Source organism: Molossus molossus, unplaced genomic scaffold, assembly GCF_014108415.1.
Source record: "Molossus molossus isolate mMolMol1 unplaced genomic scaffold, mMolMol1.p scaffold_m16_p_15, whole genome shotgun sequence".
Classification (NCBI taxonomy): Eukaryota; Metazoa; Chordata; class Mammalia; order Chiroptera; family Molossidae; genus Molossus; species Molossus molossus.
This window is the reverse complement of record NW_023425350.1, coordinates 81,073,918-81,101,593: the sequence shown is the minus strand read 5'-3', so window position 1 is coordinate 81,101,593 and position 27,676 is coordinate 81,073,918. Positions and strand designations below refer to the sequence as shown.

Genomic DNA, 27,676 nt, shown 5'->3' with positions numbered 1-27,676 from the left:
AGCCTGGCCAGTTTGGTTCAGTGGTTGGAGCGTCAGCCTGCAGACCAGAGAGTCCTGGGTTCAGTTCCCACTAGGGGCACGTACCAAAAAAAAAAAAGAAGAAGAAGAAGAAAAAAAAAAAGTGGAAGCATATAACCTTGCTCATAGATTGGAAGAATTAACATCATTAAAATGTCCATACTACCCAAAGCTATGTATAGATTCAATGCAATTCCCATCAAAATACCAATAATATACTTCACAGAACTAGAACAAATACTCCAAAAGTTTATATGGAACCAAAAAAGCCCCAAATAGCCACAGCAATCTTGAAAAAGAAGAACAAAGTAGGCGAGATCACAATACCAGATATCAGGTTATACTACAAAGCCACTGTACTCAAAACATCCTGGTACTGGCACAAGAACAGGTGGATAGATCAATGGAACAAAACAGAGAACCCAGAAACTAACCCAAGACAATATGCTCAATTAATATTTGACAAAGGTGACAAGAGCATACAGTGGAGTCAAGACAGCTTCTTCAATAATTGGTGCTGGGAATATCAGACAGCTACATGCAAAAAAATAAATAAATGCAGCTAGACCACCAACTTACACCATACACAAGAATAAACTCAAAATGGATAAAAGACTTAAATGTGGCTCATGATTCCATAAAAATCCTAGAAGAAAATGCAGGCAACAAAATTTCAGACATCATACACAGCAGAATTTTCACTGATACATCACCTAAGGCAAGAGAAACAAAGGAAAAAATGAACACATGGGACTACATCAAACTAAAAAGCTCTGCACAGCAAAAGAAACAACCATCAAAATGGAAAGGAAACCCACTATATTGGAGAGCATAATTGCCAATGATATATCAGATATGTGGTTAATTTCCAAAATATATAGAGTACTCACACAACTCAACAAAAGGAAGACAAAGAACCAATTAAAAAATGGGCAGAGGACCTAAAGAAAGGAGGTTGGGGGTTGGGGACTGGGAAAGATGAAGGATTAGATTGCAAATTAGTAACAGGTGTAAATATCTCTACACATGGCCAAGAGATATATGAAAAAGTGCTCAACGTCACTAATCATCAGAGAGATGCAAATTAAAACAACAATGAGGTATCACCTCACACCTGTCAGAATGGCCGCCATCAATAAATCATCAAACAAGTGTTGGCGAGGGTGTGGAGAAAAGGGGACTCTAGTGCACTGCTGGTGGGAATGCAGACTGGTGCAGCCACTGTGGAAAACACTATGGTGTTACCTCAAAAAATTAAAAATTGAAATTCCATTTGACCCAGTGATCCCACTTCCAGGAATATACCCTAAGAAGCCTGAAACACCAATTACTAAGAATATATGTACCCCCATGTCCATAGCAGCACTATTTATAATACTTAAGATGTGGAAACAGCCCAAGTGTCCATCAGTAGATGAATGGATAAAAAAGCTGTGGTACATATACACAATGAAGTACTACGCAGCTGTAAGAAAGAAAGATCTCTTATCCTTTGAGACAATATGGAGGGACCTGGAAAGTATTATCCTAAGTGAAACAAGCCAAGCAGAGAAAGACAAATATCACTTATTTGTGGAATATAATGAACTAAACAAACTGATGAACAAAATAAACCCAGAGTCATAGAAGTAGGGTACAGACTGACAATCCTCAGGAGAAGGAGAGAGGGGGAGGGAAGGGATAAACCATAGAACTTATATGCATGTATGCATAACCAATGGACATAGACAACAAAGCTGGGTCAGGGTGGTGGGGTTATGGGGAGGAGGGTGTCGATGGGGAGAAGAGATATATCTGTAACAAAAATTAATTAAAAAATAATTTTTAAAAAATATTTAAGAAAATGAAATAAAATCTCTGAGAAATTCTGCAGTAAGCAAGTCTAAATGAAACTTTGTCATAGAGAAAAGGGAACTCTCACGAACTGTTGATGGGAATGCAGACTGGTGCAGCTATTATGAAAAACAGCATGCAGTTCCTCAAAAAATTAAAAATTGAACTGCCTAATGACCCAGCAATTCCATTTTTGGGTATATATTCAGAGAAACCCAAATACTAATTCAAAAGAATACATGCAGCCCCCATGTTCATGGCAGCGTTACTTATAATAGCCAAGGTATGGAAGCAGCCCACAAGACCATCAGTAGATGAGTGGATACAAATGGTGTAGGACACATATACAACGGAATATTACTCAGCCATAGCAAAGACTGAAATCTTGGGAGAGCATGGGAAGACCTAGACAGTATTCTGTTGTGAAATAAGTCAGTCAGAGAAGGACAAATACCATATGATTTCACCTATATGTGTAATCTAAAGAACAGTATAAACAAAGAAACAAAACGGAAACAGTCCTGGCCGGGAGCTCAGTTAGTTTGAGTGTCATCCTGATACGTCAAGGTTGCAGGTTCCATCCCCAGTCAGGGCACATACAAGAATCAACCAGTGAAAGCATGGATAAGTGGAACAACAAATCAATGTTTCTCTCTCTCTCTCTGTAAAAAAACAAAAAACAACAACAAAAAAAACAATAATGATAATAATAAATAAAACCCCTGGCCAGTTTGGCTCAGCAGTTAGAGCACCAGCCCAAGGACTGAAGAATTGCGGGTGTGATTCTAGTCAAGGGCATGTACTTGGGTTGCGGGTTTCATCCCCAGCCTTGGTAAGGATCGTGTGGGAAGCAACCAATCAATGTGTCTCTGTCACATTGATGTTTCTCTCTCCCTCTTTCCCTCCCTCCCACTCTCAAAAAATTAGTGGAAAAATATCCTCAGGTGAGGATTAAGCAAATAAATAAATAAATAAAAACAGACTCATAGATACAGAGAACTGACTGATGGTTGCCATAGGGAAAGGAGGTTGGGGGTTGGGGACTGGGAAAGATGAAGGGATTAGAGTGCAAATTAGTAACAGGTGTAAAGCACAGCACAGGGTGTGTAGTCAATAATTTGGTAATTATGCATGTGCCAGGTGGGTGCTGGAACTTTCAGGAGGAGCACTGTAAAGTATATGACTGTATGCCCTGGCTGGTTTGGCTCAGCGGTTAGAGCGTCGGCCCACGGACCAGAGAGACGGGGGTTTGGTTCCCGCTAAGGGCACGTACCTCGGTTGCAGTTTGTCCCTGGCCCCGGTTGGGGTCATGTGGGTGGCAACAAGTCGATGTGTCTCTCTCATATCAGTGTTTCTCTCTCTCTATTCCTCCCTCTCTCCCTCCTGCTCTATCTGAAGATGAATGCAAAAGTGTCCTCAGGTGAGGATAAAAAAAAAAATTAATGAGCCTAGTTGGTGTGGTTCAGTGGTTGAGCGTCAACCCATGCACCAAGAGGTTGCCAGTTCGATTCCTGGTCAGGGCACGTGCCCAGGTTGTGGGCCAAATCCCCAGTGGGAGGCACGCAGAAGATGGCCAATCGATGTTCTCTCTCATAGATGTTGCTATCTCTCTCTCCCTCTCCCTTCCTCTCTTTCTAAAATCAATAAAGAAAAAAAAATTTTTAAGGAAAAAAATATATAATTAAAAAACAACAACCATGGCTTCTCAAATTATTTGAACAAGAAACTATTTCAGACAAGGAACTTAACCTGTTTTTGAACTAGCGCACATTGGAAGGGTCGGGAGAGCAACTGGCTCTCAGGGTCTCTCAGTGACCACCCCTGGAGTCTGTTCACACTCGCAGCAGGGTGCAGCGGGGGCCTTCCCCCTCCTGTGGCCACACCATCTGGTCATGTGGCCTTCAACACAGCCAGGGAAGAGAGAAAATGGAGGAGGGTGGGTGACAGATTTTATGGGCCAGACCTAGACATCTCCCCACACTCCCTTGGCCAGAGGAGTCTTGTCTGTTAGGTGCAGCGTGGCCCCACTGTGCTTTTGGAAGGACAGGGGTTGGTGGCCCACTCTGCGGCACCGGCACACATGCTTTCGGAAGCCCTGCTCTGGAGGTTTACATGCCTGCAGTACAGGCATCCACGGTGACTGTCGGCATGTGAAGACGCCCTGGACAACACTGTGGACTTCGCTCTGGGACCAGCTCCCAGGCCTGAGGCTCTGTGTTGCCTGAGCCCAGCCTGCCCTGGATCCTGTGCACACTGCCATCAACCACGGGTCCTTTTCTACAGGAACGGACACTGGGGCGGTGGCATCGTGCGTGCTTATTTCAGCAGAGGCAGAATTCGACAGGAGCAAACGAGTCGATGACTTTAGACTGCTGCCCTGGAAATCAGGTCGATGCATGGGAGTGGGAGAATGTGACTCTGTATCTGAACAGACCAGATGGAACCCTTAGAAATGGACACGGCCGATGCATTGGAATGGCCATCCTAGAGCTGGTACTATTTAGAGTCTGAACACACAACAATAATGAGGAGAGAAAACCAAAAGTAATGCTGGTGGTAAATGCTTGATCTTTTCCCAGAAAGAAAATGAAGTCTTGGTGTGGTTGGTGCATTGGGACATAAATAGCCTGAATGACACTTTAAAATTTACACACAAATCTCAGTAGCTCCCTACTGAGCACCTATGATGCTATCATGCTCCCTTGAAGTGTATTTAAAGCCTTTTCAATGTCAAGTTGCAAAGGAGAAGGAGAGCTGCTGGTATGTCGTGAGTGGAAAGTGAGGGCCAGCTGGTAAAAGGTTAGAAAAGGTGCTGTGTGTCTGGAATGCGAGGTGCGTGGGCCGGTCTGGCTGAGGAGCAGGCCTGCTGCAGCCCATCCGAGGAGGGCCACCTGCCCAGGGCCCTGGCTGTTGCCAGACTAGTCTAGGTCCTGTCCAACAGAGGCGGCTGCGGAGGGCAGGGCTGGCTCTCAGCACCCACATAGGGAGCAAAGCTTGTTTTGGATGTGGTCATGGGCAAGAGTGCCCATTTTGGAGCCAAAACCTGTCTCTGTCACTCTGTGACCCTGTACAAATGACCCCACCCTGCCCCGCCCCAGAGGCCTGCTTCTGCTGTGACCACATTTGAGTAAAGCCTAGAAAAGTACTACCACGCTCTGTGCACAGTGGGCTGGGAGCTGCCCCTCCCACTGGCCTTTGTTTTTCTTTCTCAGCATCGCTGCCCCTCTCTTCCAGTCTTTGCTACCAGCCTGCAGCCCACCAGGCCTGAGGACAGAGACAGTGCTGTTTCTCTCCCAGCTACAAGGCTCAGTCTACTCAAGTGAAAACGAGAAACGGCTCACTATCGACCCACCTGTGCAGGTGTGGAGTTAATGTGGTCAGGCAGGTGCAGGATGAACAGGCTGCAGCACCAGCAGGCGCTCACAAACGCTGAGACTGTTATTTCATTGCTTATGTAGCCAGCGATCTCAAAGCTACCAGAGGAGGGTGTTTCACACGGCGGTGATGGCGATTGAGTGTGAGGACAGCAAAAGGAGCGGGAGATAAAAACATGTGCTTCTCTCCAGCTGGGCAGCTGTGAGGGGAAAGAAGGCGGGCCCTCCAAATGCTCCTCTCTCACAAACACATTCCAGGCAGCCCTGTTCATCTCAGATGATTAGCTTCCTTGCCTGAGGCCAAGCAGTCTTTCCCAAAGTGTCTGCTCAGCAGCCTGGTGGCTCCCTGTCACTGCGCAGGCAAACCAGTAGGGCTCACATCTGACTGGGCCCAGGCTGGCTCTGTGGTCACCCACTCGCTGGGGGCCAGGGCTGTGCAGCTGTATGTTTTGTTAAGAATATTGATTTTGAGAGACAGGAAGGGACAGGGAGAGGGAGACACTGATGTGAGAGCACATGGATCAGCCACCTTCTGCACGCCCCCTACTGGGGATCGAGCCCACAACCCCGGGCATGTGCCCTGACCAGGAATCGAACCGGGACCTCTCAGTGCACAGGATGATGCCCAGCCCACTGAGCCACACCAGCAAGGGCCAGCCATGCGTCTTTTAAAACCCCCAAACTACTGAAAAATCCCCAAATAATGTGGATAAAGTTTTATGGAGAGAAAAAGGAAAGTTTTCACCGACATCACACCAAAAAACATCAGAAATATCTGCTATAACATCTCTCACCCAAAGTTCCAGTTCCTGAGGTGGCCACTACCTCCTTTAAAAAATTTTATTTTTATTTTTTATTCCAGTTGACATAAAATATTATATTAGTTTCAGGTATACAGTATACTGATTAGACGTTTATATACTTTACAAGTGATCACTCCAATAAATCTTGTACCCATCTGACACCGTACATATATTACACTATTATTGACAATATTCCCTATACTGTACTTTATATCCCCATGACTGTTTGTATAACTGGCAATTTGTACTTCTTTTTTTTTTTTAATCCTCACCCGAGGACATTTTTCCAGAGTGGGAGGGAGAGAGAGGAAGAGAGAGAGAGAGAAACATCGATGTGAAGGGACACATCGAGTGGCTGCCACCTGCACGACCAACCAGGGCCGGGGACAAACTGCAACCGAGGTACGTGCCCTTAGCGGGAACCGAACCCGGGTCTCTCTGGACCCCAAGCCGACGCTCTAACCGCTGAGCCAAACTGGCCAGAGCTGTACTTCTTAATCCCTTCACCCTTTCGCCCAGCTCCCATCTGGCAACCATCAAAATGTTCTCTGTATCTGTGAGTTTGTTTTTGTGTTGCTTATTCATTTATTTTATTTTTTAAATTCCTCATATAAGTGAGATCAAGTTTGTCTGTCTGACTTATTTCACTTAACAGCACCATCTAGGTCCATTCATGTTGTCACAAATGGCACGGTTTTATTCTTCTTTATGGCTGAGTAATATTGCATTGTGTATATGTACCACATCTTCTTTATCCAACTGTCTGCTGATGGATTCTTAGATTGCTTCCATACCTTGGCTATTGTAAATAATGTTGCAATGAACCTAGAGGTATATAAATCTTTTTGAATTAGTGTTCTGGTTTTCTTTGGATAAATACTCAGAATTGGAATTGCTGGATTCAATGGGAGTTCTATTTTTAATTTTTTGAGGAACCTCCATACTATTTTCCATAGTGGTTACACCAATTTATAATCTCACCAACTGTCACTGTCCCCTCTTATCCAAACTTCCCTACCCCCCTCCCCCCCTTCTGTGCACTCCTCGCTCGCCTCCTCGCACCTCTGCCCGCCTGGCCCCACCCACAGCCCTGTGCAGAGACCACGCTCTCCGCTCAGGCTGCACCACAGGAAGGCAGAAAAGAATAAACCAACCGAGAGATCATGTTTTCCTAGTCACAAGGTAAATACAAATTTATCTGAAGTAGTTTTGACATTAAGCACATTTGCTAAGATTTATTTTTCTCCTTTCTAGTAACAAAGTAGCAAGAAAGGAAGATCTCCTGTCTGTGTAAGGAAATGGAATGCACTCACTGTTTCTCTCCTGGAAGGGCTCAGCCTACAGATTACACTCGCAGAGTGTCTAAAGTGAAATTTAGTTTTGACTTTGCTTTGCATCTAAGTAGCCTAGTAAGGAAACAGGAGTTGAATTTTATGTAAGATTCATTTTTAAAGGACTCTGTTTAATTTGAAATGCATCTAATTCAGAACTAAAAGTGGCGGGTATTTTTGTGGAGCAGGTCAAGGATGTGGAGAGGCATTCTCCTGGCCTGCTGTGTCTGGATCTGAGTGCAGTGAGCAGCCTGGGGGAAAGGGTGCGTGGGACCAAGGATGTTCCTCTTTGTAGCAAAGTGTAGACAGCTTGCTGCCCATTATGGAAGATGCGGGTTCCACCAGCTCTGGGCCCTTCTCCTGCAATGGGACCCACGTTGGTGGAGGTTTCCGCTGGTGGTCTCTGTGTCGTCTGGACGCGGAGACCCCAGGAGCCGCACAAATGCTGCTTTGGCTGCCACTGTTGCTGCGAGCGATGAACCAGCCTTCACCTCCTTCGTCACCACAGCTGTGGAACTGTGGCAGGCTAAGTGTGAGGTAGTCACAGTTCGGGCCAGATGACACTCTCCCAGGGAAATTTGAGTGAACACAGTTTACTGTTCACCAGGCTCACCAGCTTGGCAATGGTATGTTCAAGGTCCTCTCACACCTACTCAGGAACAGGGTCTCCACTAGACGCAAAGCCAGTGGTGAGCTGAGCCAATGCCAGGCTGCAGTGGCTGTGCTCTGAGTTGCTATCAGGGACTTGAATGGAATTTAGCACTTGTTCTGCTTCGTTTACTGCATTTTGATTAGAACTAGGACAAAGGCTGGGGAGAGATAAGATGTAAAGGAAATTTTTGAAAAAAATTAAAGAAGTGGACATGCCACTTAAGAAGCTTTCAGCCCTGGCCGGTTTGGCTCAGCGGTTAGAGCGCTCGCCTGCGGTCCGGAGAGACCCGGGTTCTGTTCCCGCTAAGGGCATGTACCTTGGTTGCAGTTTGTCCCCGGCCCTGGTTGGTCGTGCGGGTGGCAGCCACTCGATGTGTCCCTTTCACATCGATGTTTCTCACTCTCTCTCTTCCTCTCTCTCCCTCCCACTCTGTCTGTACAAAAAATGGAAAAATGTCCTCGGGTGAGGATTAAAAAAAAAAAAAAAAGAAAAGAAGCTTTCAAATGATATAGAAGCTCATTAAATACACAGTCTAAGTTTCAGCACCCCAGTTTCTGGGTTCCATCAGGCCTTCTTCTTGGCCCGTGTGGGGCTGGGGAGAAATGTGTATGTGCGGAGGACACCATGGCTCCAAAGGAGAGCCCTGCAGCAGGTGTGAGTTTCATGACAGTTTAGAGAGGGTCCGAAAACATTTCCAAAGAAGCCAGAGCCAATCATGGAGAGTAGATCCTCAAAGAGAACGGTCCCATACTTAAAACCTATGAATTGTACACCCAAAGTGGGTGATGTATGTATGGCATGTGAATGATAGCTCAATAAAGCAGTTAAAATAGAAAGAAGATTTCAAACCAAGTCAGGTTACTGAAAAGAGAAGACAGATTCTTTCAAAATCCACACGCAGGCTTACGTCGTTGGTGTGCCCGCAGCTCCTGTGAGGTCCGCGTGTCCTCTAACCCCTCAAAGAGGCAGGCTCTTCAGAATGGAACGTGGGCAGGGAGAAGGAACATACCCAGGGGAGTACAGTTGTGCTTGTATTTTTGATTTGTTAGCCTGGGTGGTAGGTATACAGGTGCATATTATGGTGATGTCTATAATTTTTTGTGTGCCTGAAATGTTTTATTTCTTTAAGGAAAATTAGTTAGAAATAGCCAAAACTCATTCAGAAAAATAATTTCACCTACTATAGATTTATATTTATTTCATCAGATTAGGGTTGGTGTTTATGTTGGAAGTAATTACATAACTGTTAATTTTAGTCAATCTTCTGTTTTTGCTTAATTTTAGAATAAACGGAAGTGAAATAATGAGGTCATCATTAGCTGGGAGCCTGGGCCTTAGGCCTTCCCTGGTGACACCTGACGACTGTCTATCGCCATCTAGTGGTAGTGACATGTACAAACAGCCTTGGAAATGCCCAGGAGGTTTACAAAAAATATTGACATCTGATGCTCCACCCCTAGAGATTCTGACTAAATTGGGTTTGGCCTGGGCATCAGGAGTTTTTAGAAATCTCAGGTGATTCTAAAGCAAAGTCAAGATTGAGAACCACCATCCAAAAATAAATAAGAGAAATATCCAACTTCTAAAGTGCTTCTAAAATGATATATTGTTTCTTTTTTCCTTCATTAACTCAGAAAATATTTATTGAGCACATATTATATGCCAGCACTCTCCTAGAAAAGTAATTAGACACTCAAGGTCCATACATCCCTATGGAATGTATATTATATTTTAAAAAGAAAGACATGAATCAATAAATAAACAATCAAGGACCCTGTCAGGCGATGATGAGTACTCTGCAGAGAATTAAAGGAGGGTGATGGCAGGGAGACTGGGGAAGGAGGAGGCCCTTTTCCTCGCGGTCAGAGAATCTCTGGGAGAAGCTGAGGGTGAGAAGACGAGAAGGAGCCAGCTCTTCTGCGGGAGGAAACAGCAGAGGCCCGAGGCTGGAGCGCGTCTGCCCTGCCTACTGAAGGAGGTCTGAGGGCCACGACAGTGAGACCCACGTGCTGAAGACACTGAGGGCGGCTGCACACGGCTGGACCTTACTGCGTTCCCACGTCACGCCTGAAGCGTGCAAACGAGCCAGGCTCCTACGCTGCAAACAGGGAGCCCGAAGGAGCCTGACTGACCTCCCTGGGAACACTCTTACCAAGAACAGCACGTGCACGGACCAGGGACTGTGTCATTCAGAGAAAGGGTTCAAGGAAAGAATAAGGGACACAGTCCAATAAGGCTGCTAAGTAAGCAGGGCAGGTGGCCAAACTTTTGCCTTTAAAAATAAACTGCTGCAAGCACTCGCGGCTGCAGCCACGTCCTGTTTGTGTGTCTTGTCTTCTGTGTGTCTTATGTTCTGTGTGTCTTATGTTCTGTGTTCATTCCCTTCTTCAACTTAAAAAGGAACCACTGCACCTACAGAAGAGAAGAGAGAACAAGTTGGAAGAGCATGAAGCAAGGGACAAGTACCATGACACAAACTCAGAGAGTTTGACTGTGTGAACCAAGGAAAGGAGTCAGGATTTTATTCCAACCTCACCAAGAAGCCACGGGGCTTTTAAGCAATGTAGTAAATGATCTAACATGCTAGGAACAGCCTGGCTGGTGTGCCTCAGTGGATTGAGCATTATCCCAAGGACTGGGAGGTCCTGGTTCGATTCCCCAGTAGGGGGCGTGCAGGAGGCAGCTGATGGGTGTTTCTCTCTCACATCGATGTTTCTCTCTCTCTCTCTAAAAAAATAAACTACTAGGACCGGCCTGGGCTATTGTGGCTCGGTTGGTTGGGCATCATGCCCTCTGAAGGGTTGCTAGTTAATTTTCAGTCAGGACATGTGCCTGAGTTGCAGGCTTGATCCTCGGTGGGTGGCATATAGGAGGCACTGATCAATGTTTACTCTCATATTAATGTTTCTCTCTCCCACCCTGTCCCTTTTTCTCTCTCTAAAAATCAATTTAAAAGAAAAGAAATAAAATACTAGGAACATACTTGTACATATTTTTAAATTGAGGTTTTTTCATCAGATTTCTCTCAAGGGTATCATATTCAAGATTGTTTCTATAAGTAGTCATTAGAAACATGTTTATTGCAGAATATACATTCTTGTGGGAATGCAGATTGGTGCAGCCACTATGGAAAACAGTATGGGATTTCCTCAAGAAATAAAAAAATTGAACTGCTGTTTGACCAAGTGATCCCACTTCTAGGAATATATCCTAAGAATCCCAAAACACCAATCAGAAAGAATATATGCACCCCTATGTCCATAGCAGCACTATTTACAACAGCTAAGATCTGAAAACAGCCCAAGTGCCCATCAGTAGATGAGTGGATAAAAAAGCTGTGGTACATGTACACAATGGAACTCTATGCAGCTGTAGGAAAGATCTCTTACCCTCTGAGATGACATGGAGGGACCCGAAGAGCATTATGCTAAGCAAAATAAGCCAATCAGAGAAAGACAAGTATCACATAATCTCACTTATATGTGGAATCTAATGAACAAAATAGATCCAAAGACATGGAAGGTGGGAACAGACTGACAAACCTCAGAGGGAATGGAGGTATGAGGGGTTGGGGGATTAACCAAAGATCTTATGTGCATATATGCATAGCCCATGGACACAGACAATAGGGTGGTGAAGGCCTGGGGCCAAGCAGGAACTGGGTGAAGGGGCGCAATGGGGGTAAAAAAGGAGGGACATCTGTAATACTCTCAACAATAAAGATAACAAAAAAGGACAGAAAAAAAGTAATTGAGTATTCTGTCTTTGTTAATTTCATCTTAAAAGAAGCATTGCAGTTTAGAGGTCTTCAACACCACTCTCAGGGTCAATGATTTGCTAGAAGGACTCATAGAACTCAGAAAGGTTGTTATACTCACAGTTATGGTTCATTGCATAGAAAGGATAAAAATGAAACTCAGCAAAAGAAAGAGGCACATGAGCTGTGCCCAGGAGACAGCAGGTGCCCGCTCCCAGCTGTCTCTCCTACTGGAGTGCTGAAGACCACTCACTCCTCAGTGTGTGGCAACATGCATGGAGCAGTGCCAGCCAGGCACCTCTTATTTATTACTAAAAGTAATCATAAAAAAGGGGCAGCATGAACATGTTATCTAGATGAGCTAAGAGGCTTCTAAATACCAGAAGAAACAGCTGACCGAGTTGAAAATGGTTGTGTCTAGGAAGAACAACGTCTGAGGAGGAGGAGGCTGGGAGACTGCTGTTTCATGATAACCCTCTTAGAACCATTTGGTCTCTTGTGTAATTATCAACTTGGTAAATAAAAAAATGAATTAATGTATTAATAAATTAAAAAGGGTGGCAAAAAATTGATTAATGTTTTGAAAAATTATAAAAGGATGGTAAAATTTTTTATTTTTATTTATTTATTTGTTTGTTTATTGATTAATTTTTGTTACAGATGATGATTCTTTTTTCCCCTACTGATTCCCCCCTCCCCCTCCCTCCCTGCCCCTTCCCCAGATTGTTGTCCATGTCCACTGTTCATGCATACATGCGTATAAGTTCTGTGGTTCATCCCTCCCCCACCTCCCCACTCCTTAGGGGATTGTCAGTCTGTACCCCGCTTCCGCGTCTCTGGGACTACCCCGTTCCTCAAACTGTTATGTTCATCATATTCCACAAATAAGTGAGATCATATGAAATTTGTCTTTCTCTGTTTGGCTTGTTTCACTTAGGATGATACTTTCCAGGTCCCTCCATGTAGTCTCAAAGGATAAGAGATCTTTCTTTCTTACCGCTGCGTAGTACCCCATTGTGTATATGTACCACAGCTTTTTGATCCATTCGTCTACTGATGGGCACTTGGGCTGTTTCCAGATCTTAGCGATTGTAAATAGTGCTGCTACAAAGATGGGGGTACATATGTTCTTTCTGATTGGTGTTTCAGGCTTCTTAGGGTATATTCCTAGAAGTGGGATCACTGGGTCAAATGGAAGATCAATTTTTAATTTTTTGAGGCGACACCATATTGTATTCATAGTGGCTGCACCAGTCTGCGTTCCCACCAGCAGTGCACTAGAGTCCCCTTTTCTCCACACCCTCGCCAACACTTGTTGTTTGATGATTTATTGATGGCGGCCATTCTGACAGGTGTGAGGTGATACCTCATTGTTGTTTTGATTTGCATCTCTCTGATGATTAGTGATGATGAGCATTTCTTCATATGTTTCTTAGCCATTTGTATGTCCTGTTTGGAGAGGTGTCTATTTAGTTCCTCTGCCCATTTTTTAATTGGATTCTTTGTCTAAGGATGGTAAAATTTTTTAAATGCTTTGGACATTTTAAGAAAGAATGGAAGATATGATATCCACAAAATGTTCCAGGAAGAAAAAAATGGCAAATGAAAAGCTGTAAAGTTTCCCAGGTTCATTTGCAACTTCAGTTCCTTCCTTTTTGCAGAAGGCAGCAGTGAGTTTCTCCTGTAACCCTCAGAGCCTATGGGGCTGTGGAGGCAGCTCCAGGCCACCTGGAGGGTGAGCCTAGGAGAGGAGGTGAAGTGAGTGGGCTCTGGGTGCCCTTGCACCGGAACGCCTCTCCTGTATTCGGGTCCATGCTGTGGTGTCCGACACAGGGCTTCCCAGGAGAGGGGCCTCTGTGGCTGCGAGAGCCCGAGAAGCAGCGCCAGGGCCGGTCCCGCAGGGCTTCCACATCGTCCAGTTCACCTCTGGGCACGGAGCTCTTTCTTTGGACACTTGTGCTGGGTTTTGAGAAGGGGATGAGCGTCTGGTCTGCTCAACACTGGCTCAGCAGCATCAACGGCAGGTCAGGTGCTATGATCTTGGGTGGTGGTCACCTATGCCTGCAGATTTGAACTATCAACTCAGAGGTGAGTGATTGTGTGAGTGTGTGTGAGAAAGTGTGTGAGTGTGTGATTGTGTGAGTGTGTGTGATTGTGTGAGTGTGTGAGTATGTGAGTGAGTGTGTGAGTATGTGAGTGTGTGAGTGAGCGGTGTGTGAGTGTGAGTGTGTAAGTTGTGATTGTGTGTGAGTGTGTGATTGTGGGAGTGAGTGTCTGATTGTGTGAGTGAGTGTGTGTGAGTGTGTGAGTGTGCGAGTGAGTGAGTGAGAGTGTGTGATTGTGTGAGTGTGTGAGTGTGAGTGTGAGTTGCGATTGTGTGTGTGTGATTGTGTGAGTGAGAGTGTGAGCGAGTGTGAATGTGTGAGTGTGTGAGTGTGTGAGCGTGTGAGTGTGATTGTGTGAGTGTGAGTGTGTGAGGGAGTGTGTGTGAGTGTGTGAGGGAGTGTGAGTGTGTGAGTGAGCGCTTCTTGGCTCAGTGGAGCCTCCTTGTCACGACAGCAGGACTCGCATGCCTTCTTTGCTCACAAACCTTTATGGAGCTGAGCCTCCAGCGCCCAGGCCCTGGGTAGGAGCTGTGGATCTTCGCGTGGGTGGTCTAGTTGATGCCAGCTGGTCTAGCAGCAATTACAGGACATTCTTGGGCCACAAAACTTCTGTTGCCCCACTGGAGCCACTTCCCACATTTCTGCACCCTGTGTCCTGCTGCAGGAAGCTGGGAATCGCTTCCGTGGCCCCGTCACCAGGCTCATTGGCTTTCAGTTGGTTCTGACCTTGGGTTGTTCCCACGCATCTGAGGGGCAGAAGAGCAGGGTGTTTAGGGTATTTGTACCTCAGGTGAAGGTCACAAACCCTACACGGCTCTTTTCTTTCAGGTTCTGGCAATTCTCCCTCCACTTGTCTTTCGGGGCCTAAACGTGGTAACTGCTGCCAGCCCTGGGCGGTGGCACCGTTCCACCCAAGGCTCCTAGAGAGATGCGACTTGAACATGACGTGGGTTTTCTGCTGGGACCTTGACCAAAGCAACCCTGACAAGTACAATGTCAGGGCTGAGTATTTGCCGTCTTGGTCCAAGGGTGTGGGCAGACGAGTGAGAGGAGCAGTGGGTCACTGTTCTGATTTCACCAGCAAACGTTACATCACTAGTCACCTTGTAATTTAAAAGCCCATAAAGGGTTTGAATTGCCAAAAATAGAGGTCAGCAAATTACTACCTGGGCCCAAGCTGCCTGTTCTCATAAATAAAGTTTTATTGGAACACAGCCACACCCCTTTATTTACAGATTGTCTGTGGCCACTTGTGCATTATAAGAGCAGAGCTGAGCAGTCAGGACAGAGCTTATATTGCCCACAAAGCCTAAAATATGTGCTATCTGGCTCTACAGAAAAACGGTTGCTGACCTCTGGTCTAAGGCCACAGTTCTTAAAGTGTGGTCCACGGAACAGTGGCAGGGGTACCTGAGACCCTTTCAGGAGGTCAGTGTTGTCAAAATTATTTTCATAATAAAAGTAAGACATTAATGGCCTTTTTACTGCATTGACATTTGCTGATGGCACAGTGGCGAGGCCGGTTAAGTTGCTGGTGTTCTTTGTTTTTTTTTACAAATTGAAGGCAGGACCCTCAATCAGCAAAAAGGATTATGACTTGCTTTATTGCGGTGGTCTGAAACCAAACCCACAGCAACTCTCAGGCGTGCCCGTCCTCCTTGGCCAGGCACTTAAACAGAGACTCCTCTCAGTGAACACAGCTGGTCAGATGAGTGGGGCCCAGACCCCACAGGTGCCTTCGGGTCCCATGCTCTTAACTGTGACACTGTGCTACCCTGGACACAGTGTTCTTCTTATGTTCGCTTCCTGGTTCACTGAGAGGTTCGTGAAAACCTGTCTCTGTTTACTGCCCTGCAAGTGCCACAGCCGCACTGCAGCCCGGACGCAATTCTCTCTGGCCGTGCTGAGTGAGCCCCAACACAATGAAATGGAGACGGAGGCAGCCAAACAGTGCAGAACTGCCTCCAACGGGAATGAAAACTATAACCACTTAGTTCTTATTTGTCTCTTTTTGAGTTTGTAAGTCACAATGTGCGGCTATTTTCAGTGTTTTTATTGCCATTAGTGAGCTAAGCAGACTCCCAGGTCTCTTCAGGGACCATTCACTGCTGCTGCAGGGTGGAGGGTCCGAGGGTCTGCGCTTGGTGTGGGCTCCCCCGCTGGCAGGGTTAGAAAGTATTCCATGTCAGTTGCATCATGTCCAAGCAATCTAGAGCCTAAAATAGAAGTCTGATTGAAGAAGGTGAACAGTAAAGCCAGTTTTATGATTAAAAATCCAACTCTTTTTCCTTTTTTTCAAGATAGATGAGGGGAGCCTTTCTAGTAGATTATTCTGTTACTCAGACAAGAAAGCTGAGGGTCAGTGGGGTCAACAACTTGCCCATGGTTACAAAATAGGAGGGAAAACTAAGCTCCTCTTCATTCAACCTGAAGGCTCCTCAAGGCAGGGCCTGAGTCTCTTGCATTGTCCCCCAGCTATGGCGCAGGGTGGGGGTGCATATGAAGACTGGCAGGTGAGCCTGAGTAGGAAGCCTTTGCTCTCTTCCCTGGGTACGGCTTTCCTGACAGGCTGGGGCCGGTATTCGAATGCCCTCGGTTGAGAAGAACCCCAGCGGACTGATGGCCGCATGTGCACTGTAGAGGGCTTGGGGAGACTCAGAGATGTAAGAGCTTTCTGAGGCTCACATATTCACAGGAGGTGACTATTCATCTGGTGGGCAGAAAACCAAATGTCTCCACTGAAGCTGCTTCCTGCCCTGTGTTTTGCCTCTCCCAGTTTTCCGGAAAGAACCCTTGAGAAGGATAAGAAACAAACCATCCGCAAGAACCGTGAGCACCATGGGGAGACTGGGCCAGCTTTGCCGTGTGCGTGGCACGGCGCTCCCGTGGCCAGTGGAGTGACACTGAGGCATTGGGATTAGCTGGTTACTCGCAACAGGAGCCGAGCAAAGAAAGGACAGGTGTTACGGCAGGTCAGGTGGGCGGCTGTGCCAGGAAACTACAGCTTTGCACTCCCCAGGGGTCAACACAGGAAAGACAGCCACATGCCCAGTAAAGCTGGGGTAACATGGGAAAGGTGCTTGCTGCCAATCACACCTGGGGACAGAGGTCATTGGCCAGAATGGGTGTGGCCACTGCAATGCAGGAAGGTTTGGGATATTTAATTCCCTGAACAAAGGAATTTGCTCTCTTGGCTCTTGCGCTCTTACATTTTTTTTTTTTTTCAAACAATAACATAGACCACATTGTGCACAAAAAGGGGCCACATACTAACCCTGACAGGCTCTGGGAGGCCTGCGTGGCCGCCTCACAAACTCAGAGACCTGGAGTAACCACATCGGAGGGTCTGAAATTAAATCTTTTCAACTAAAACAGGTCATAGCGGGTAGTCGTGTTCTAAGGCAGTATTTTTCCCTAACAAAGGTCAATCTTTGCCTTAACTGAGCCTGTCTGTTCTCTTTTTGCATCGAGGATAACATAACTGATAAACATGCCTTTGGGATAACAAAGTAATTTCTCCTCTCCTGGACCCCTCAGAAGGTACTCACCAGAGAAGAGACCACCAATCCCATCATTGTCATTCTTATCGTGTTAATTGCTGACTTAACTATTCTGTACCCACCTATGTAAAAGATGTTTGTGTCTATCATGTTATTGTTCATCAGACCCTAGAGTACCCTCCCACTCTGCTTCTCCCACCTCCCTCATCTGTCACCAGTGGATCTCATGTCACCCACTTACATCTTCTCTTTTGACTGTGATGATAAAACATGGTTCAAGCCCTAGCCAGTTTGGCTCAGTGGTTAGAGCGTTGGCCCGCGGACCAGAGTCGCAAGTTTGATTCTGGTCAAGGGCACATACCTCAGTCGTGTTTTGTCCCGGCCCTGGTCAGGGTTGTGTAGGAGGCAACCAGTCGATGTGTCCCTTTCACATTGATGTTTCTCTCTCTCTCTCCCCTCTCCCCAACTCTGAAGATAAATAGAAAAATATCCTCGGGTGAGGATTAAAAAATATATATATATATGGTTCAAAAGTGTAATTTTTCTAGAGCATTTTCTCAATCCATTGAGGTTTTGCTTCTCAGAGATTGTTGACAGTTTGGCTCAAATAAACGGATAAAAATTCTCTACAGGTTTGAATATTTCTTCCATCGACATTTACTTGGCCTAGCGCAGTAGCGTTCCAAAGAAGCTCACCCAGAACCAGTCCAGGGACCTGGACCAGATGCTAAAATCCAGCAGGGGTGCACTGAGCCCTACTGGCTCCCTGCCACATGGGGTGAACTTGGGTGCCTTGTCTCTTAGAATCCAGGACCTTCCCTTGCTTGTGGTAGAGTCTGACTTTATTTATTTTTTTAAAAAATCTTTATTGTTGAATATAAAATGTATTACAGATGTTCCACATTTTCCCCCCATTGACCCCCTACTCCCCACTCCAGCCCCCCTCCCGCCTTTTCCCACACTGTTGTCTGTGCCCATTGGTTATGCATATAAGTTCTTTGGTTTATCCCCCCCCCCTCCAACCCTTTTCTCTTTGAGGTTTGTCAGTCTAGCAATGAATTTGTACTTCTTAATCCCTTCACCTTTTTCACCCATTCCTCCAAACCCCCTCCCATCTGGCAACCAACAAAATGTTCTCTGTATCTATGAGAATGTTTCTGTTCTACCTATTCATTTTGTTTGTAGATTCAATTGTTGATAGATATATATTCATTGCCATTTTGTTTGCTCATATTTTTTATCTTTTTCTTCAAAAAGACCCTTCAACATTTCATATAATAACGGTTTGGTGGTCATGAACTCCTTTAACTTTTCCTTATCTGGGAAACTCTTTATATGGCCATCGATTCTAAATGACAGCTTTACAGCATAGAGTAATCTTGGGTGTAGGTTCTTGCTTTTCATCACTCTGAATATTTCTTGCCACTCCCTTCTGGCCTGCAAAGTTTCTTTTGAGAAATCAGCTGACAGCCTAATGGGAACTCCCTTGTAGGTAACTAGCTGCCTTTCCCTTGTTGCTTTTAAGATTCTCTCTTTGTCTTGAAACTTTTGCATTTTGATGATGATGTGTCTTGGTGTGGGCCTCTTGGGGTTCATCTTGTTTGGGACTCTGTGCTTCCTGGACTTGTATGTCTGTTTCCTTCACCAAGTTAGGGAATTTTTCTGCCATTATTGTTTCAAACAGGTTTTCGATTTCTTGTTCTCGCTCTTCTCCTTCTGGCACCCCCAAGATGCAAATATTGGCACACTTGAAGTTGCCCCAGAGGCTCCTTACACTATCCTCATATTTTGGATTCTGTTTTCTTTTTGCTGTTCTGATTGGGGGTTTTTGGCTTCCTTATATTCCAAATCGATGGTTTGCTTCTTGGATTTTTGTACTCTACTATTGAAGCTGTGTAAATTATTCTTTATTTCAGTTAATACCTCCTTCAATTCTCACTGTGCATCCATAATTTCTGACTGGTCCTTTTTTATGCTCTTGAGGCCCTCACTAAGTTCATTGAGCATCCTTAGAAGCAGTATTTTGAACTCAGCATCTGTTAGGTTGCTTATCTCCATTTCGCTTAGTTCTTTACTTGGGGTTTTGTTCTGTTCTTTCATTTGGGACCTGTTTCCTTGTCTCCTCATTTTGGCTGCCTCCCTGTGTTTGTTTCTGTGTATTACTTAACGAGAGGTATGGGGCTCGCTGAGACCAGATCCTGCTCGTTTGAAAGAATTAGGAAAACCTGAAGCAGGATCCAAGCCAGGCCAATACTATGGTTAAGCAACTGGCAACAGCTTGGGTGGGCCTGAAAGTTGGGTGGGGTGGGGTAGGGCCTCAGGGAGTCACCAGGGCGGGGCTACCAGTGTGAGCCAGGTTGCTGGAGTCCCAGATATGGCAGCTGTTTGCTGCCCCAGGGAAGGGCTCACCAAAGGAACAAAGGCCTCCGACAGCATGTTTGTCCAGGAGAAAGCCCCCTCTCCAGCCCTCTCTGCAGTGCCAAACAGCTCAGTTCTTCCCTGTATGTCTCTGGCGCCCCTCGAGCTGCCTCCCCTCCAAGCTTAGAGGGAGAGAGTCCGATAAGTCCGTGCGGGCCCTTTAAGGAGCTGCCTGGGGCTCCAGCCAGGTCAGCTTCCCTGAGCCTCAGTTCCTCCTGGTTTTTCCAGCCAGAAGTGATGGGGATTCTCTTCCTGGCACTTTGACCCTGAACGGGGCACCTGGTGTGGGACGGGGACCCCTCGGTCCTCAGGAAGGACCTTCCCAGCCGCGGGAGCCTCCTGATTTTTATCCGCCACACGTGGGTGTGGGACCAGCCCGTCCCCTCCGCCCCTCCTACCAGTCTCGATGAGGCTGCTGCTAATTCCGTAGTCGTAGGACTTCCATTCAGCTTGATTTCAGGCGGTTTTGAATGGTGGTTGTTCTGTAGTTTAGTTGTAACTTTGATGTGGTTGTGGGAGGACGGATACCGCGTTTACCTACCCGCCATCCTGACCGGAAGTCCTAGTCTGACTTTATTTGAGCTGTTCTTTAGAAAATCCTTGAGGTGGTGCTAAATCATAGGAATTGAAAGGAGTGGCTGGTTTTATTTATTTTTATTATTATTAATTTAAATGTGTTTTTATTGATCTTTCAGAGAGAGGGGAAGAGAGATAGAAACATCGATGTGAGAGAGAAACATCCATCGACTGTTTCCTGCACACCCCCTATTGAGAATTGAGCCCACGACCCGGGCATGTGCCCTGACTATGTACTGAACCGGGACCTCGTGGTCCGTGAGGCAATGCTCAATCCACTGAGGCACACCGGCCAGGCAAGGAGTAGGTGGTTTTAATTTTGGCTTTTCAATTAGAATCACTTAACTGCAAGTTTGGACAAACCACTTGCTAAAATGAGAGCCTGAACTCAACTTGTTAGGGTCTGATGATATGGGGTATGTGCTCCCTCCAGCCAGAATCTCGGGTGTTCTTAGGTGGCTAAGAATCTTTGTGGAGGTGTCAGCGGCTGTTCTCCACAATGTACGGAGCCCTGTAGGGAATTCCAACTCAACTGTATGTAAACAGGTGACTCCTCCTGTGACACAAATGTCAAGGTCATTCACCTGGCATTTGGAGTCCTCACAGCTACATTGCACAGTCAGGAAGCCCGGTGGTGTGGCTCTGTGGTTGAGTGTTGACCCTGCACCAAGAGGTCTCCAGTTCGATTCCTGGTCAGGGCACATGCCCAGGTTGTGGGCCTGGTCCCCTGTGCGGGGCATGCAAGAGGCGGCCAATTGATGTTCTCTCTCATTGATATTTTCATCTCTCTTTCCTTCTCCCTTCCTCTGTCTCTCTAATATATCAATAAAGGAAATAAATTTTTGTAACAGTCAGGGAGAGAAACCAAGGCACACAAGAATGTTGATGCAGTTTGAGGTGAGAACCCCATGGAGCTCAACCCATAAGCCTCACACTTTGACCCATTACACAACATTCACAGAAATGTGCACAGACTCTACAGATCCCAAAGTATTGCTGAGCAAAACAAACCGAGCAGAAAAAGACAAATATCACATGATCTCACTTATTTGTGGAATATAATGTACTAAACAAACTGCTGAACAAAATTAATCCAGAGACATGGAGGTGGGGTACAGGCTGACAAGCCTCAGAGGAGGGGGGCTTGGGGAGGAAGAGATAAGCCACAGAACTTATATGCGTGTATGCATGACCAATGAACATAGACAACAAGCTGGGGATGGGGTAGGGGAAGGGGAGGAGGCTGTCAATGGGGGAAAAATGAGAAATATCTGTAACAAAATCAAATTAATAAATAAAAAATAATAAAGTACATTGTGTGCCATAAAACAAACAAACAAACAAATGAACACTAAAATTAACATGGGAAATTGTGCCTCCAAGAAGAACACACCCAGACCCAGCCTCATTAACACTCCTGGAGATTAGGAGGACTTTACTTGCAAGTAATTTACAGAAATGGGAAGATTTAACTAAAAATAATATTGACTTAAAATGGCAAGAATGCAGTTTGCTTTGGGTGCCTAAATCAATGTTTTGCAGAAATAGAGACGTGGCAGCTCTGAGGTTAGCCTGAGTAACTGGGAAGCTTATCTTGATTTGGAAACTAGCAGCTTCTATAAGGAGTACAGATTAATTAAAATACATATATATTATATATATGCACATATATATACACACACACATATATATATATTATAGTTGACAGCATAACAGAAAATGTTCTCCATCCCCCCAACCCTTTACCTCCCTTCACCTAGCTCCTACCTTCTCCCCACAGGCATTCACTACACTGTTGTCTGTGTCCATGGGCTATGCATGTAAGTAGATAAGTTCTTTGGTTTATCTCTTTTTATTTCCCCAACACCACCACCAGACATGTCAGTCTGTTCCATGCCTCCATGCCTCAGGGCTTATTTTGTTGGTCAATTCATTTTGTTCATTAGATTCCACAGACAAGTGAGATCATGTGATATATGTCTTTCTCTGACTGGCTTATTTCACTCAGCACAATACTCTTCAGGTCCCTCCTTGCTGACTCAAAGGGTAAGAGATCCTACTTTCTTTTATAGCTGCATAGTACTCCATTGTGTAAATGTACCCCAGCTTTTTTATCTACTCATCTACTCATGGGCACTTGGGCAGTTTCCAGATCTTGGCTATTGTAAATAGCACTGTCATGAACCTAGGAGTGCATATATTCTGTCTGATTGGTGTTTTGGAATTTTTAGGATATATTCCCAGAATAGATCATTTAAAAAAAAAAGAATAAGAAATTTTAGAGATTGTCTTTAAACAAGAGAAGTCTTGCCCTGGCCGGTTTTCTCAGTGGTTAGAGCATCAGCCTGCGGTCCAGAGAGACCTGGGTTTGGTTCCTGCTAAGAGCGTGTACCTTGGTTGCAGTTTGTCCCCAGCCCTGGTTGGTGGTGCAGGTGACAACCACTCGATGTGTCCCTTTCACATCAATGTTTCTCTCTCTCTTCCTCTCTCTCCCTCCCGCTCTATCTGAACAAAAAATGGAAAAATGTCCTCTGGTGAGGATAAATAAATAAATAAACAAACAAGAGAAATCTTCTGAAATTTGTAAATACCAACACTTCATTCCTCCCCTTTTACAGCTATAAAACCAAAGTCCCAGAAGCTTTCAAATGCAAATACTTGGTTTTCATCAAGAACTCTTATTTGCGCCATGTTTTAAAATGCAAATTTTGGGGAGGTAAACCTTATCCAAAGAGTTAAAAAACCTTAGCCATATCTGAGCAAATCAGTTTAATTTATTTCAGCTATTCTTTTCCAAAAATTAGTAAATTTTGATAAAATTTATTGAATGTCTAGATATTTTGAAATAACGTAAAATATTGAAACACTGATTGCTAGACAAGTCTTAAGTTCACCTTCCTTTGGTTTTTATAAAGCAGCAAGGCTATAGAGTGGATTTGGAGCTGTTGATAAATGTCTTGTGCTTTGTTGGAGGTGTGTTTCCTAAAAATGAGTGTATTTGCCAATACAGAAACCTATGTTTCTAAAGGTTATAAAATGTGTTCATGAAAATCAATCTAGCCCTGGCTGGTATGACTCAGGGGTTAGAGCATCAGCTTGTGCTCCAAAGTGTTTCAGGTTTGATTCCCCATCAAGGACACGTACCTGGGGTGCAAGTTTGATCTCTGACCCCATCAGGGTGCATACGTGAGGCAACCACTCATTGTTCTCTCACATAAATGTTTCTCTCTCTCTCTCCCCACCCCCCGCCCTCCCTTCCACTCTCTGAAAAATCAATGGAAAAAAATATCCTTGGATAAGGATTTAAAAAAATACAAAAGTAAATCTAGGAAATACTGGTTGCTTACTTTTTTTGGTTATCACTGGGAATTGAGTTTTAAAAGTTAGAAATTCTAATTAAGTTAAATAGAAACTGTAGCCTTGGCCAGTGTGGCTCAGTTGGTTGGAGTGCCATCCCATACACCAAAAGGTTGGGGGTTTGAGTCCCAGTCAGGGCACATACCTAGGTTGCGGGTTTGATCCCTGGTTGGGGTGTATTCCAGGAGGCAATTGATCTATGTTTCTCTCTCTCTCTCTCTCTCTCTCTCTCTCTCTCTCTCTCCTTCCCCCACCACAAAACAAAAAACAAACCCAATGAAAAAAACTTACATATCCTCAGGTGAGGATTAAAAAAGGAATTTAAATAAAAAAATAAATAACAAAAGAAATTGCATAGGTTTCATAATAGAAGGTATAAGGTATAAATATACTTTTTTGAAGGACAAGGATTGAAAGTGAGTTGTTCTACAAAATAGATCCAGAGACATGGAAGTAGAAAACAGACTAACAAACCTCAGAGGGAAGGAGGATGGGGGAGTGGGAAGAGATAAACCACGGAACTTATGTGCATATATGCAGAACCAATGAACACAAAAAATAGTGTGGTGAAGGTGGGGTGAGGGAACTGGGAGAGAGGGGTCAATGGGGGGAAAAGAGGGAACAGCTGTAATACTTTCAACAATATAGATAAATTAAAAAGAAGTGAAATAAGAAATAAAAGAAATACAGGGTGGGGCAAAAGTAGGTTTACAATTGTGACTATGTGAAACAATTTATTCTTGTATTATTTATTAATTATAGTACTATTTTCCATATAAACAACTATAAACCTACTCTTCCTGTACCCTGTATATAAGAAATTTAAGATCTGTGTAAGAAATTTCAAAAACATTTCCATTATAAGTAAAAGGTCTGAGCTGGCGGGAGATCACATCCACAATGTGAAGCCAATGTAGAGCCAAATGGCTTTATTGCACGTGCCTGGGTGCAGGCGGGCTGGGCCGAGAAGGGGTCAGCCTCGAATCAGGGTTGCGGTGTCATTTATATACCCTACTTTTAGCTTCTGGCAGTTCCTGCTGATGTACTCTGCATGGCCCATTGTCCACTTTGCAGTAGGACTGGTCTGGTATCTCATCCAGCATCTGCTGGGTTACCCATTGCCTTGCGGACAATCAAGATAATTCTTATCCATACTCAACAGAAGGCTGAGCCAAGGTCATGCAAGCAACACAATTTCCATAGTTTCTGCCTTTTGCAAACTTTTACCTTTACCCTTTAAAACATTACTAACCCTTTCATTCCCATCTTATAATGATGATATAAAAGAGAAAAGGGATGAAGGTTCTCTTTGTCTACTTCCTGCAAGTGTGAGGTTGTCATGGACTCCTAAAAAGAATTTGTTAGATAACTTCTTGGGGAATGGGGTGATAGGGTCCTTTTGCCTATGCTAGAACAAATTGTCCAACTGTCTTGTTGACTAAAATTTGCAGTCGATTTTGTACAAACCTAGCAATCAGGCGCAAGAGGCAGGGTCTGAAAATCAATAATGAAAAGGCTAATATTAGGGGCCCTATGAAGGGGAGTAGCCAGGTTAGTGTAGGCAAGGCTGCCTCTATACTTGTCCAGGTAGATTGGGCTGGGAGGTCCTGACTGAATTCCTTTAGCCACTAGGAATTATCTAGAATTTGTTGTGTCCTCTCCCCGACCTGTCCAGTTGAGTTAACATAGAAGCAACAGGATGTATTTGCTGTCATGCATACGCCCCCTTCTTTGACCAGTAAGTAGTCTAGTGCAATGTAATTATCTGTTACCATGCAGGCAAGAGAGTCGAGGGATTTTGAAAGAAGCTTGACATTTTCACCTGTGTCTCTACCTATATTTGCCATGGCAGTGGTTACATTTTTTGCTGTAATGGCATTATAAGTAATTCCTCCCATGATGCCGGCAGTGGTAATTGCAACTATGACTTCTGCTATGAGGAGTCTGACTCCCCTTTTTGCCCTGTGATGGCTTCTGGGCTCAGGGCCTGATGAGGTTGAATTAGGGATGAAGGAGTGGATTAAGGTAATGGCTGGGGTGACATATCCTTCTCCCCATAAGCCACCCTGTTTTTCTGGGTTTAGGCATTGAATAGCAATTCCTGTCCTGGGGGCAGAAATGTCTAGTGCACCTAAAAACATCCTTCCTGCTGGTAGGCAAAGCAGCCCAGTCATATTTGGGCCCAGGGAGGTGTTTGATAGACTCATAGTGAGGCTGGAATGATCCAACCATGATAGAGGGAGGGGAGGGTTGGTGCCACCAGCAGAACTGTACCCTAGATAGCTAATTTCCCTAGTATAATTTTTGGGTATTGCATCAAGTCCTTCTGAGCTTGCACATACAAACTCCCATCGCAGGGGGTTAGACACATCATGAATAGTTACATTACAGGTGCCTCCCATAAGGTTACAGTGAGAGATACTATACATGGTGTCTGCTTTCATTGTCTGTATTCGTACTAAGAATCCAGATCAAGGGAGTGTCTGCCCTTCTGCTCCAAGGGAGGATTCTGTCTTCCCTGAGATCACTTTAGGACACCTGCATTATCAAGTGACAGGTGTACCATCTCAGTCAAACTCCCCACCTAGCACTGTCCTCAGAGCAGGTGGTGCTCGGCTGGCACAGCTGAGCCCTTGGCGCCAGAAGCCAGCGCCTCTCGGGGCTCACCCTGCCTCACTGGGTCAGTGAAAAAATGATAAAAGTAGTGGTATTTCACCAGAGACCAGCATGGGCGGCGGACCCGCCTGCCCCCTCGAGGGGACAGAGGAGTGCGGGGTTTGTGTTGGAGAGGAAGCAGATTTTGGTGGGGAGAGGAGGAAAGGTCAAGTGGCGTGGAGGTTAGACAGAATGTCCCGCCCTAACAAGGAGTGGGGCAGGCTGGTAGTGCAAGACGAGAGCGGAGGAAGCTAGAGGGGCCTGAAGCACGAGTGAGTGTCGCTCTGGGTTGCAATATTGCAATATGTCAGTTCTCACAACTGGAACCCCAGAGTGTGGAAGAGGTCCCCTGAACTTGGGGAGGGCAGAGTAGGTTGCCCAGGTATCAGTTAAAAATGAAATTGGCCTACCTGCTGCCATCAGAGTTACCCGAGGTTCGGAGTTCGAGATGACGGTCGGGCCATCTGTTCCTGGGCACCTTCAGTCTCCAGCCGCCAGGCCAATCAGATCAAAGCCCGGACTGCCTGATCCGCCCCCGAGGAGGGGAGGAGGACCGGCTCTGCGCAGTCTGTCTGCAGTCCGACTCCCGGGGGGGGGCCCTCTGCACTGAGGACATGGCTTAGGCGGTGGTCGGTGGTCGGTGGTCGGTGGGGGGCACTGCCTCACCCAATGTCGTAAGGTGTCAGCGAGGTAACCAGAGACGCACAGCCAAATTGTCAAGGAGCACTTTATTACAGGGGCGGGCTGGGGGGATCTTCCAAATCCCAGCCCCGAGCTTCCTTTGTTCTTTGCTTATATAGGAACAAAATACAGAAAAAAAAACTACGTTAAAAAAAACAAAAACAAAAACAGAAAGAGCTACATTCAAAGAAAAAACTTACATTCCTCCTGGCTCCACTTAATTGGCATCAGGGCTGATACAGACTTCTCCAGAGGAGAAGAGGGGTCGGTTGCAGGGGTCAGGGCCATCATTAATCTCTTTCTTTTTTATGGTCCCTCCGAGTTTCCCAAGGCCATCATTAATCCCTCATCTTTATGGTTCCTCTGAGTGTCAGTCCAAGTTTTTTAGAAAACTGCTCGGGTGTTTACGTGTGGGAACAACTAATCAGAATGGAGTTTGATTTTTAAAAATAGCCCAGTTCACCAATGGCCAGTCTGATTGCATTTAAAGCAGGGATCCGGGGGTTCATTCTGCTGATCCTGGTGGGTGCTCTTCTTCTGTCCCCTGAAGGGGGTTTGCTGACCCTTCAATTAGCAGGGCCTCTGATGGCAGAGGCAGGCATCTGGATTCTGCTGT

At 45.4% G+C, this 27,676-nt stretch overlaps 1 protein-coding gene across 1 annotated transcript in view; it reads left to right on the top strand.

Moving 5' to 3' along the window:
* The first annotated feature begins 7,638 nt into the window (after positions 1–7,638).
* Positions 7,639–27,676, top strand: part of CNOT11 (CCR4-NOT transcription complex subunit 11) — a 63,586-nt gene continuing 43,548 nt past the window's right edge. Inside the window, exon 1 of the mRNA XM_036262461.1 lies at positions 7,639–7,891. Within this exon, the coding sequence (XP_036118354.1) occupies positions 7,639–7,891 (253 nt within the window). The remainder of the gene's footprint in view (positions 7,892–27,676) is intronic.